At 37.2% G+C, this 12,089-nt stretch overlaps 6 protein-coding genes across 6 annotated transcripts; 3 read left to right on the forward strand and 3 right to left on the reverse strand.

The window, feature by feature from the left end:
* Window positions 1-136: 136 nt before the first annotated feature.
* B0P05DRAFT_459338 (uncharacterized protein) lies at window positions 137-517 on the forward strand (the record flags this gene model as incomplete). Its single annotated transcript, XM_051573987.1, has 1 exon — window positions 137-517. A coding segment is annotated over one exon (381 nt), but the record flags the coding sequence as incomplete, so codon positions are not given.
* Window positions 518-1,506: 989 nt separating this feature from the next.
* On the reverse strand, window positions 1,507-2,812 carry B0P05DRAFT_550178 (glycerol-3-phosphate dehydrogenase [NAD+]). Its single transcript, XM_051579215.1, has 3 exons — window positions 2,616-2,812; window positions 1,946-2,560; window positions 1,507-1,899 (listed from the first exon to the last, which is right to left on the reverse strand). The coding sequence occupies exons 1-3, from the start codon at window positions 2,711-2,713 to the stop codon at window positions 1,527-1,529; spliced, it is 1,086 nt and encodes a 361-aa protein (XP_051432773.1). The 5' UTR covers window positions 2,714-2,812; the 3' UTR covers window positions 1,507-1,526.
* Window positions 2,813-3,772: 960 nt separating this feature from the next.
* B0P05DRAFT_550182 (uncharacterized protein) lies at window positions 3,773-4,099 on the reverse strand. Its single transcript, XM_051579216.1, has one exon. It carries the CDS (start codon window positions 4,060-4,062, stop codon window positions 3,805-3,807), a length of 258 nt encoding a protein of 85 aa, XP_051432774.1. The 5' UTR covers window positions 4,063-4,099; the 3' UTR covers window positions 3,773-3,804.
* Window positions 4,100-6,287: 2,188 nt separating this feature from the next.
* On the forward strand, window positions 6,288-7,886 carry B0P05DRAFT_550185 (uncharacterized protein). Its single transcript, XM_051579217.1, has 3 exons — window positions 6,288-6,689; window positions 6,735-7,238; window positions 7,280-7,886. The coding sequence occupies exons 1-3, from the start codon at window positions 6,293-6,295 to the stop codon at window positions 7,834-7,836; spliced, it is 1,458 nt and encodes a 485-aa protein (XP_051432775.1). The 5' UTR covers window positions 6,288-6,292; the 3' UTR covers window positions 7,837-7,886.
* Window positions 7,887-8,438: 552 nt separating this feature from the next.
* B0P05DRAFT_513683 (isocitrate dehydrogenase [NADP]) lies at window positions 8,439-9,948 on the forward strand. Its single transcript, XM_051575659.1, has 4 exons — window positions 8,439-8,640; window positions 8,687-8,786; window positions 8,834-8,994; window positions 9,044-9,948. The coding sequence occupies exons 1-4, from the start codon at window positions 8,485-8,487 to the stop codon at window positions 9,872-9,874; spliced, it is 1,248 nt and encodes a 415-aa protein (XP_051432776.1). The 5' UTR covers window positions 8,439-8,484; the 3' UTR covers window positions 9,875-9,948.
* A 48-nt stretch (window positions 9,949-9,996) lies between these two features.
* On the reverse strand, window positions 9,997-11,946 carry B0P05DRAFT_580430 (P-loop containing nucleoside triphosphate hydrolase protein; the record flags this gene model as incomplete). The annotated part of the gene is made up of 7 exons (XM_051582019.1): window positions 9,997-10,485; window positions 10,553-10,633; window positions 10,678-11,205; window positions 11,255-11,412; window positions 11,457-11,666; window positions 11,734-11,775; window positions 11,823-11,946. The coding sequence occupies 7 exons, from the start codon at window positions 11,944-11,946 to the stop codon at window positions 9,997-9,999; spliced, it is 1,632 nt and encodes a 543-aa protein (XP_051432777.1).
* Window positions 11,947-12,089: the final 143 nt, after the last annotated feature.

Below are 12,089 nucleotides of genomic sequence, written 5' to 3' on the forward strand. Positions count from 1 at the left end.
GGTTCTGTTTATGGGTTCTACGAGTGAATTAACAAAGAAAGAACTCTTTAAGAAACTAAGTCAGGGCTTTGTGCATGTCTTGCAGCAACAACGGAATAAGGAAACCACAAAAACAGTGTCTTTATTTAGCCAGCCAATCACTCCATTTAAAGAAACCAAGCATAATGTCTTGTTACTAAGTGATCCAGACGATGAGGATCTGATATCCGATACTTGTGAAGACATTGGTGTCTCTTTGATTGAAGCGGACTTTACTTGGAATTCAAATGCAGTAAGCTATGCAAACCATCCTGACACACTCTTGCTGCAATATGCATGGCATCAATGCCCTAATCCAAGAGAGTTACCAGCAGCAGCCTGGGTAGAGAACAAACTGTTCAAGTCGAAATTTACTGGCTATATGTATCCTGAACGTACACCGAATGGGATTGATTTATGCGTCTATTTTTATGATGGTCAAAATGATGAGCGAACGAAACAAGACTTGCTGTTATTGTGTACACTTCGAAAGTTGGGTATTTATGTTCTCCCGCTAACAACTGTGAGAGATGAACAGCTCAAGAGTCGCCTTGCTGATTTCTTGACTGAATATAAGGTAAGATGCCTTGATTTGGGCAATTTGGATGTCGGGCAAGAAGAACCCTCTTTTCAGAAACATGTCACACAAGTAGATCGACTGCATCGATTACAAGATATGGAATGCACTCACTCCAATATGCCTCGAGTAGCGACCTATCAAATTCTTGCAGTGGATCAGTTCTGTGCCATTGAAAATAAAGCTATTTTCCAATTACTCAAAAGAACCCGAGAACGTCAAGTCATACGTGAAGTCTTGAAAGAAGAGCTCATCTCTCAACGACGACAAGAACAATCTCTGGAAGACTCTCGTTCAGACTCGAGTGATAATGAACAAGACGATAGGAGTCTATTGACAAGCAAGACAAGATGGTATTTTGATCATTATCAATTCCTAAAGACGACAATAATAGGACTCTTGTTTATGTTTGCATGTACACATATATACAATTATTATCATACACCTTCTATTTGGACAGCTTCTTTTAAGCTTCAATCTGATTTATCATTTGTTTTATATACCCAAGATTCAAAAGGACATTCAGACTGGGCAGAGACTGAACCTCAAGTCTGGTTAAACGATAGACATTTGGTTCCTATTGAAAAGAAGCATGAAAAACCAGGTTATTACGATCTAAAACTCAATTTTATTTCTCAGGATGAGCCATGGCATGCATTTTCTTTTACTGTCAATACAACCATGCCAAACATAGCCTATAAACAAGACACGCCCATGACTTTCCTGTTGTTTTATGTCAAACAAAACCACACGAACCAAAGGCAAAGTGTTCAAGTACTCAATCAACAAGAAACTAAACCTTTGGTTTCTCATGACCAAGACAGTAGTATAAAGAATGCATGGGATTCCTTTGTCTTTCTTGCTTCAAATACGTATTCAAACATTTTAAACATTATCTTTGTGGATTAAAAAATATATATATATATTCTATTTAAATGTCACGAACAATGGATTCTAAGGGTGCATTTTCATATATAATTCGATAGACAGTTTCAAACAAGGGGAATTCTCGAGTCATTTGACGTGCAGTCAAAAATTGGTGCACTTCTTGCGCTGTCAGAGTACCTTGTAGCTTTTGACCATTCAACATTTCTTGTTCCAGTATATCAATAGGCTTACGGGTCTTTGCAAAAGCTTCGGCTACTTTACGATTACGACCCCCAGAGCAAGTGGTGATCAAGTCTGCAATACCACACGATTCAAAGAAAGTAGTGTCTTCTACTGTACCAAAGAATGTTTGACCAAACTTGCGCATTTCCATTAAACCCAAACGAATAATGGCTGCTTTTGTATTACTACCATAACTAAAAAAAGAAAATGAATTTCGTCCCCCAACAAAAATCCACTTACCCTAAACCATCAGAAATACCAGCACCCACAGCTACCACATTTTTCAATGCACCACACAACTCAACCCCAACATAATCACGAATGACATTCACCTTGAAATAGTCTGTGTTAAAGAGCTTAAAGAACAATTGGCCATCTTGTTCAGATCGACTACCAATGGTTGTTTCACAGAAACGTTCTTTGGCTACTTCATCTGCAATATTGGCACCACTGAGAGCAGCTACATTAATACCCAGCTTACGAGAAATTTCTTCACTAAATAAAGTGACACCTTCTGGCTTGATCTCCAAACCTTTGATGAGTGAGATGGCCTTGGCTTTAGGTGAAATGTGGTCCTTCATCTTTTCACATACTCCTCGAACAAACTGATGAGGCAAGACAAACACAACCACTGTTGCATCTCGGCTGGCTTCGATCAAGTCAGGTACGGCTTTGATATTGGGAGTGAATTTGATACCAGGTAGATATTTAGGATTTTCTCTTTCTCGGTTGATCATTTCAGTCAGTTTTTCACCCTTATAGTTTTCTTCAAAGACCCATTGACGTACTTCAGCCTCAAATATATCTTTGTGTTTTAATACATTCTCACCTACAATCTTGCCAACAGCTGAACCCCTAAAATACATTGTTATATAAAAAAAAACAGAGAGAGAGAAGAAAGTAAGCTTACCAATTACCGGATCCAATAATACAAACACGTTCTTTTGTCATTGTGTGATAAAGTAAAGAAAAAGACTTCTTATAAGGACTAAAGACTTTATATAGCATTTTTTTTTTCGAAAAAAAGAGGGAATGGTATATTTTTATTTTCTTGTATTACACTATCATTGTTTAAAAGCCAGTTTTACGTGACAAGATGAATAAAAGAATGTTATTTTTTTGTCATATGAAATAAAATAATACAGAAATCAAGTTTTCACATGCATTTTTCTTTTTATGTTTGTGTTGCTGAATGATCTTTTTCTATTTGCCGGAAACTTTAAAAATGTTAAAATTTTAGCAGTAATAAAGTAAAAATACTTAATCCTCTAGAAAGATGCTAAACCCTTGACTAATGCACCACTTCTTGTACAGAAGACTGCTGTTTTCAAATTTAGTTCAGGATTGGAGTGACTGACACTTGAGGAGAAAGCAGGAAGAGTTTCACGAAAAAGCAGAGTGGCTATGCCTGAGATAGCAATAGCTAAAGCAGATACCTTATCTCTTTCACTTATACTACGACCATTCTTCATTCAGGATTATAACAAACAAAGGCATCTTTTATGTTTCTGTATCTTGTTGTTCCCTTCCTTCTGACTAATTTCTTAGGATGTTGAAGTTTCTGGAAACAGTAGACACAGGTCTGAGAAGTATTGTTTTCCTTGGTAATACAGACATTTGTATAATGAACATGGATGTCTTGCTTCCAAGTACCACCATATCGCAAGTGTCCTTTGATTTTTGAACCAACGCTCATACCCCCGATCACCAATCATCATTATTAACTGCTAGAGGTGCCTTGATGTCCTGACTTTTTCTTGCCCTTTTTTTTAATGATTTTATCTGTCACACGTATCAAATTTTCTGCTGTCTTTTTCCGCCTTTGAATTTAGCCATCCATACTTCTGTAAGTAAATACGATCCCTAGCCTTCTTCATGTATATCTCTCTTCTTATATCCCATATCTTCATTCTTGGATTGTCATAGAAGTCTCTCAACACGTTCTTGCTCTCTTGTAAACATTGACATGCTCATCAAATTTCATCTTTATTTTTTGTGCTTCCAAGACTTTGGTTTAAAAAAGATAATGCATTGGTAGCTGAAGCACAAAGAAAATTGTCGAGTAAATTAAGCTTGTGTCTATAATGGAAATTTCTACTTCAAAAATCAACATCTTTAACAACAATTGCCTTTGCTCCAAGAAGTACTTGAAAATTGGGTTCTTCTTGCTTGAGCTCTTCTTCATCCAATACAGCAAAACGGTTATACAGCTTTAAGTGATAGACATATTTATCAAATGTAACAGTCGAGGACTCAGACATCTTCACAATCCCATTGTCAATTCCTGAGAAGATAAAGACTTGAGAAATTTGTTTAGCATTCGGGGTCAGACTAACATCTTCTGTCTTGAGAATCATCCTATCATTATCATTCACATTAGATATTTTGACAATATTCTGATAGGGGTTTTGCTTCTGTTTCTTGATCCTTTTTGAGCAAGTTCAGTGCTTGACGCCGAACGTACAAACGAAATTGGCGATCAGGCAATTTTTTTTTGTACTCTTGAACAGTTAAACAAGTTTTGAGTCGTTGGTCTTTGATCATATCAATAAGTTGTGAGATTTCTTTTTGGTGATGTCAAATTCAGTTCTGGTTTCCACTGGAATTGAAGTTGATTGAGCACTGGATTGTGTAGTTGGGATATCTGGTTCAGCAACTTGGTCACCCAATAGTCTACTTCTTACATCATAAATTATGTTTTGAATTTCTTCAAGAATACCACAAGTGCAATTATTCGCATCTATCAAGCATCCACATAGTTCAGCATCAGGGTCATTAGCCAGAGTGTTAGGGCTGGTTGGACCTATAGTGATTGGTCTTGCTTGGGTCATGGAAATACTAGCTTGACCAGCTTGAGTAGTAGGTTCAGAAAAAGGGTTTCTCCAGTATCTTTTTGCTACCTTTATTTTAGTACCAAAACTGCCATCATTATGTGTCTTGTAGCTTTGTCTTTGTTCTGCTTACCACTGCATAATAACAAAAGATGATAATAACCAAACTTTGTGTTAAGACTTAGCTGCAACATAGTTTTCACTAATTCAATTATAGTTTACTGCTACGGGATAAGGTAAAAGTTTCCTAAACCTAAGCAAGTCCAGAATGTTTTTTTTTTTTTTTTTTTAAATGTGTTTATTGATTGAGCCGCGTACACTAAGAGTAATAGTCAAAGTGAAGAGGCGGGTGCAATTAAAATGAAAGTTAATAAAATAAAGCGAAACACACTAGACAAAATAAACTAAACTAAAATAAATTATATAGAAAAAAGTTACAGGATTGAATGGCATTGATCCTCTTCAATAGTCTGACGAACATTGAATCGGATGCTTGCTAATATGGCCGTGGGCACCATGGGAGTCTTGTCAAAGATAAATCTCATATGAGCAAGCCAGATTTGTGAAAGAGTAATTATGAGGATTCTGTATGGTTTGATTCCTTTCCTTTGGCAGTACCAGATGTACGAGAAGTCCAGGGACAGAAGAGCCTCTTGGATATCCGATATTGAAGTGGTAGGCCAAAGAAACTCAAAGATGATTTCCTTCCACACCTTCTCTTTAGTTGGACAATGAAAGAGCATATGGCTAATAGAGTCAGTGGTAGTTAAGCACACCGGACAGAAGGGAGAGTCAAACACATGAGGCATAATAAAATGTAAGAATCGACGATGAGGAATACACCCCAAGATATACCGGTATGTCACATTACGTTGAATGGTGGTAAGAGACAGAGACCAAAAAAATTTCCATTTCACTTCTGTAATATTTCTCAAGGCCAAAGGAGGAGCCATAGCCGAGAGAACTGACTGACGAAATGTCTTAGCGCAAGTCCAAAATGTAAACGCAATGGAGCATAAATATTTATAGTGACACAAGCATCCATGCATAAAACAACACAATTTTGTATTATGGAATTCTTTTTCAATAAGCCATAAAGAGTAGTTTCCATTAGAAATTACGCCTAAAAACACAAAGAAAAAGGGAGACTATGGTGATAGCTTCAGCCAATAGATCTACAATGAGACAACCAACAGGCCTGGATACTTTTAGTGCTTTTGTTCTATCATTGCTCCCATTGAAAATAAATTAAAATTGACATATTGTTCAATTTCTCTTTGCTTCGATCAATGCAAATGAATACATCATAGCTAAAGTAGCCTTATTTTTGTGTTCACATAGTAGAAATCCAAGCTTAGTATACTTTGGTCAAGATATTCTATTTCATAGCTAGATGGTTAGGACTGTTAAAATTTTAACACGTTTAAAGCTCACTTTATCTGAGAAAGAAATCGCTTCTTTCCTTGGTTACTGCCACCATGGCAACAACAATTGTATTTATTTCAAACTCAGTTAGTTACCAAATATACACCTTGACAGACTGAAAAATAGACATCTTTGGGACAACTTCACCTGCTCATGAGACATGCTATTATCACAGTCTCGCTTTCTATAAATACAAATATATATATCTATGAGGACGATAAAGAGTATATCTATTTGAATATACCATCTTAATACTCCGACATACTCAGTTGGTTGAGAGCGAAAACTTTTTTTTTTTTTTTTTTTTACTTTTTATTCTTTGTTGCCAGTCATGTTTCTTTCTAGAAAAGAAAGAGCTTCAAAAAGTCTACGTAGACTGACAAAAGCAAAGATATCTACTCCTGTTACTCAACCAAATAATACAAATCTCGAACTACCTAAAAAGATTATTAAAGCACTTTATGATTATCAAGCCAAAGCACCTCATGAACTCTCATTTAGAAAAGGTGATTTTTTTCATGTTACAGCAAGAGAGAATGATCCTGAATGGTTTGAAGCTTGCAATCCGGCATCTAATCTGAAAGGAATTGTCCCAGTTGCTTATTTCCAAGTGATTGACAAGACAGAACGAAGTCTGAGTGTCAATCGACCCACTTCTTCTTCTACCACCGCTTCTTCTTCTCTAGCGTCTGAACTTGATTCTGGATTCTCAGACCTTTCTATTCATGGTAAAAAAACAAGATATATCAACAATAAGCTTACATAGTCTCTAGGTAAAAAGAAGCAACAACAACAACAACAACAACAACAACAAGTGTATGGTATTGTCATGTATGATTTCAAAGCAGAACGACCTGATGAATTAGATGCTCAAGCAGGAGAAGCCATTGTGGTTATTGCTCAATCAACGCATGAATGGTTTATTGCTAAACCTATTGGTAGACTAGGTGGTCCTGGATTGATCCCTGTCTCGTTTGTACAAGTACGTGATGCTGTTACTGATGAACCCATTGATGATAAAGAAGAAACTCGTCTACCTGGTGTAGATGACTGGAAAAAAATGACGCAATTGTATGAGGCATCCAGCATTCCTTTGGGTGCATTTGAAAAGAAATCCATGCGGCATTCAGGCTCTTCTTCTTCAGAGTCCATGAATTATGATATTGTTACTTTTGCCTCTATTGATTCTTATATTTTAGAGGGAGATCAATACTGGTTTGTTGTCTATGCTCGTGTGAATGACCATTGTCATCGTATTCTCTATCGACTTTATGAAGGTAAATAGCCAAATGGCGAATGATGAACTTATCAAACATAGACTTTTACGATTTCCAAATGAGCCTTTTACAAGCTTTTCCTGAGGAAGCAGGTAATTCAGACCGAGAAAGAATTATACCATTTATGCCAGGACCACTTCCGACAGTCAATGAGGCCATTACTATGGAACGAAAAGATGATCTGAATCGATACTGTACCGAACTCTTAAATTTGCCTAGATATCTATCCGAATCTGAACTTGTACAGCGACAATTGTTTGGTATTCATGAAGGCGATATCGAACTTGACTATGATCCTCGCGTCCATCATGTTGAACCTGAAAAAGAAGACATTGTACATAAACAAGAACCCAAACAGCAAATCAAAATCAAGATTGTTCATAAAGACGACATGTTTGCCATGAAGGTTCCTATTGATTGTTCTTTGGACCATTTAAAGCAAAAAATATATGAACGTATTCAAGATCATCATGTCAAGTTTGAATACAAAAACGAAGCAAGTGGCAAGAATGAACCCCTGGAGGAAGAAGTAGACATGGAAGCTGCTTTTGTTCAAGCCATTCAAAAAGGCAAATTAACCTTGATAACTATTGACTAGTTACACACTGACCCGAAATAAAAATTAACTTAATTTTTTTGCCATTCTAAGATGATATTTGGACGTACTTAGTTCTTTGTTGATGATCTGTTGAGATGTTTACTTTAAGATAATGTAGTTTAGTACTTGGTAGTACAGCCTTTGGCATTATTTGGTCCTATGGTGCATGAATACAATGCGTTGAAGCAATTATGCAATTGACAAAATTATTCAATTAACACCTCATATTTGTGTCAATATTTTACATGTACTGGTTCATATCTGTTACTAATCTACCTGCCTTCTATTCTCTGCTCTTTCTTATAATCCAATGTAGATATCTCATATTCTGCTTAATTTCTAGTACTTATTTTCTCAATAAAGTGTAATAAAAGCACAGACTTTATTTAGGCGCTTATTTGTATATCCATCTTCGGAAAGTTAATTACAATTCCGGTGAATTCCGTTCTGTTTAAATATGAGTGTGTGAATCTCTTTGTGTAATTTGAATTTGTCATTTAAAGTAGTGTAGAGTAACCTTTTAGCTGAGTTTACATCCCCGCTTTTTTTTTTTTTTTTTTGTAATGTGTATGTCTATTTAAAGGGCTTATTTTTCTTTGGTTTTTCTTTTCTTTTCTTTTCTTTTATTACATTATTAAAAACAAAAATATGGCTGGTAAGATTGTTGTAAAGAACCCTATTGTCGACCTTGATGGTGATGAAATGACCAGAATTATCTGGCAACTCATCAAGGACAAACTTATCTTGCCATACCTTGACTTGGACATTAAATATTTTGATCTCAGTGTGGAGAATCGTGATGCTGTAAGTCAAACAAGAGCGATTGAATTGTACTCTCATTCATAGATAGACGGATGACCAAGTCACTATTGATTCTGCTGAGGCTATCAAGAAGTACAATGTGGGTATCAAATGTGCCACTATTACGCCTGATGAGGCCCGCGTAGAAGGTAAAGAGGAAATAAGATTATGACAAGTATTGATGATGATGCCTTAGAGTTCAAGCTTAAAAAGATGTGGAAATCCCCCAATGGTACGATTCGTAACATTTTGAATGGTACTGTCTTTCGTGAACCTATTATTGTCAAGACATTGCCTAAACTTGTTCCCGGTTGGACAAACCCTATTATTGTCGGCAGACATGCTCATGGTGATCAAGTAAGCACATATTGCTAACTTACACACACTGAATAACAAATATTATTAGTACCGTGCCACTGATTTTGTTGCTCCTGGTCCTGGTACATTTGAAATTGTCTATACACCTGCTGATGGCTCTGAGCCTAAAAAGATGCAAGTCTTTGAATTCCAATCATCCGGTGGTGTTGGTATGGCCATGTACAACACAGACGAATCCATTGAAGGCTTTGCTCATGCTTGTTTCCGTGTTGCCCTTGAGCGCAAAATGCCTCTTTACTTGAGTACCAAGAATACGATCTTAAAGGCTTATGATGGTCGCTTCAAGGACATTTTCCAACAGATTTATGAATCTCAATATAAATCTCAATTTGATGCTGCTGGTATCTGGTATGAACACCGTTTGATTGATGATATGGTTGCTCAAGCACTCAAGTCAAATGGTAACTTTGTCTGGGCTACCAAGAACTATGACGGTGATGTTCAGTCTGACATTGTTGCTCAAGGTTATGGTTCCCTTGGCCTGATGACTTCTGTGCTCTATACACCCGATGGTAAGACAGTGGAAGCTGAAGCTGCTCATGGTACTGTGACAAGACATTACAGAGAACACCAAAAGGGCAACAAGACGTCTACTAACCCCATTGCCTCGATATTTGCTTGGACCCGAGGCTTAGAACACCGTGCCAAATTGGACGAAAATGCTGATTTACTTCAGTTCTGTAAGGATTTAGAAAGAGCTTGTATTGAGACTATTGAAGTCGACAAGCATATGACGAAGGATTTGGCCTTGATTATCTATGGCAAGGACATGACCACTGAACACTATTCAACCACAGAAGACTTTTTGCAACAAATTGCAGACAAATTGGCTTCTATTCGTAACCGCGCTTCTCTTTAAAAAAGTTAGATAAACATTTTTCTCACACTTGTTTAATTATTTCACATGTTGTAAACTCGGGACAAAAGGAGGATAATTTTATTATCCGATATCTCCTTTTTTTTTTTACATTAAATTCTACATTATTCAGTGGGCTCCAAGATCTTGGTGACTTTACCAATAGCAACTGTCTTGCCTTCATCACGTAAAGTGAAACGACCCAATTGAGGAAGCTTTTCAAAGGTTTCAATACAGATAGGACCAGCAGTCTCAATACGAGCAATGGCCTTTTGACCTTGCTTGACAAATTGGGGAGGTCGCTTGGTCTTCTTGCCTGTCTTTTTATCAACCAAGTGTAAAAGGGCAGTAAGGGAGATTTCTTCAGAAGCAGCATGAATGTGCAAAACAGCAGTATAACCAGCACAGATAATGTTCTTGTGGTCCAAAATAGCCAATTGTGCTTCAAATTGAGTGGTTGTCTTGACAGGGTTCTTTTTGCTACAGAGAACAAAACCAGGCATGACTTCATCTTCTTCAATACCCTTTAAACGTAATCTGATATTATCACCACAGACAGCTTGTTCAATTTCATCTTCCGTTTCATTGTAAATGGCTGTAATTTCACAAGTGTGCTTTTTTTTTTTTTTTTTTTTAGAAAAAAGTGCCTTAGTATCTACTTGCATATACACATATAAATACCTTGTTGGGCATCACAAGGACTTGTTGACCCTTCTTAATATGACCAGCTTCAATCTTACCTACAACAATAGTACCCATATCCTACATGTATAAGTTGGTTGTGTTCTTTTGGTGACATTTCTTACCTTGTACTTTTCAGCAATAGGAAGCATGAAAGGAGCATTTAGCTTTCGGTCGTTTGTCTTGAACTCATCCAAGAACTCCAAAAGAGAAGGACCATTGTACCAAGGACAACTCTTGGGATCACGATCCTTAATATTGGCACCAGAGAAACCAGACAAGGGCATGAAATGAACATCTGTCTTGGGGTTGAAGCCAGTTTGCTTCAAAAAGGGAGTAAACTTGGCAAGGATTTCATCATATCTGGCCTTGTCCCAGTTCACAGTAGGATCATCCATCTTATTGATGGCAACCACCATCTTGTTGATACCTGATGTCTTGGCCAACATAGTATGTTCACGGGTTTGACCACCACGTTCAAAACCAGTTTCAAATTCACCCTTACGAGCAGAGATAACAAGGACACCAATATCAGCTTGAGAAGCACCTTGAATCATGCTAGGCACAAAGTTCTTGTGGCCAGGTGCGTCCAAAATAGTATAACGACGCTTGTCAGTCTCGAAATAAGCTCTACCTGTTTCAACAGTTTTACCCTAACAATAAAATAAGGCACATATTCATATATCGTAGTGGATGCTTTACCTTGGCTCTTTCTTCACTGTTGGTATCTAAAGCCCAAGAGAGATACCATGATTCTCTACCAGCTTCTTTGGCTTCTTTTTCATACTTTTCCAAAGTACGCTTATCAACCATACCAGTCAAGTAAAGAATGTTACCACCCATTGTGGATTTACCAGCATCTAATGATGATAAGCCACAGTGTCCTATATGCATCGTAACTTACCGACGTGACCCATAAAGACAACATTGACGTGTTCTTTACCGTAAAGATCAGCAACAACTTCATCGTCTACTTCTTCTACTTGTTCTTCAACAGCAGCAGCAGATTCGGACTTCTTAGAAGCTTCTGATTTCTTAGAAGCTTCTGCTTTCTTGGGAGCTTCTGTCTTCTTGGGAGCTTCTGTCTTCTTGGGAGCTTCAGTAGCAGCAGGAGCTTCAAAGCATGAGTACATTATCTTGTATATTATTTTTTTTTTTTTTGGTCTCTATATACAACTTACCAGCAGGCTTAGATTCAGGAAGCTTGACTACTTTAGGAGCAGCTAAGTAAAGAATGAATAACACGATCCAACTAAAACATATAACTTACCTGGTGCAGGTGCAGGTGCAGGTGCAGCAGGAGCAGCAGCAGCAGGAGGTGCAGTAAATGAAGGTACAAAAGCCTTAGCACCAAAGTTAGGCTTCCATTCAGAAGCAGCAGGGTTCAAGGACATCTTGGAAAAAGAATTAGTGGTTTCCTTGCTCATGTTTACAACGAGTAAAAAAAAAGAACTAAAATAATAGAAAAAAAATTTTGAGCGGGGTTCATATGGACTAAGCAGACTCTCTCCGATGTCCATCGCAGATGTGATTGGAT

This window comes from Gilbertella persicaria, assembly GCF_025201335.1.
Source record: "Gilbertella persicaria strain CBS 190.32 chromosome Unknown B0P05scaffold_32, whole genome shotgun sequence".
Lineage (NCBI taxonomy): Eukaryota > Fungi > Mucoromycota > Mucoromycetes > Mucorales > Choanephoraceae > Gilbertella > Gilbertella persicaria.

Excerpts from the sequence above, each read along its gene's own strand:
- B0P05DRAFT_550182 (XM_051579216.1), bottom strand. The coding sequence starts at position 4,062 with ATGATTCTCAAGACAGAAGATGTTAGTCTGACCCCGAATGCTAAACAA.
- B0P05DRAFT_550178 (XM_051579215.1), bottom strand. The coding sequence starts at position 2,713 with ATGCTATATAAAGTCTTTAGTCCTTATAAGAAGTCTTTTTCTTTACTT. Across the intron at positions 2,561-2,615 it reads ATTATTGGATCCGGTAATTG|GGGTTCAGCTGTTGGCAAGA; the intron begins GTAAGCTTACTT and ends AATGTATTTTAG. Across the intron at positions 1,900-1,945 it reads GGTATTTCTGATGGTTTAGG|TTATGGTAGTAATACAAAAG; the intron begins GTAAGTGGATTT and ends TTCTTTTTTTAG.
- B0P05DRAFT_513683 (XM_051575659.1), top strand. The coding sequence starts at position 8,485 with ATGGCTGGTAAGATTGTTGTAAAGAACCCTATTGTCGACCTTGATGGT. Across the intron at positions 8,787-8,833 it reads TGATGAGGCCCGCGTAGAAG|AGTTCAAGCTTAAAAAGATG; the intron begins GTAAAGAGGAAA and ends ATGATGCCTTAG. Across the intron at positions 8,995-9,043 it reads GACATGCTCATGGTGATCAA|TACCGTGCCACTGATTTTGT; the intron begins GTAAGCACATAT and ends AAATATTATTAG.
- B0P05DRAFT_550185 (XM_051579217.1), top strand. The coding sequence starts at position 6,293 with ATGTTTCTTTCTAGAAAAGAAAGAGCTTCAAAAAGTCTACGTAGACTG. Across the intron at positions 6,690-6,734 it reads CTCAGACCTTTCTATTCATG|GTAAAAAGAAGCAACAACAA; the intron begins GTAAAAAAACAA and ends CATAGTCTCTAG. Across the intron at positions 7,239-7,279 it reads TCTCTATCGACTTTATGAAG|ACTTTTACGATTTCCAAATG; the intron begins GTAAATAGCCAA and ends TATCAAACATAG.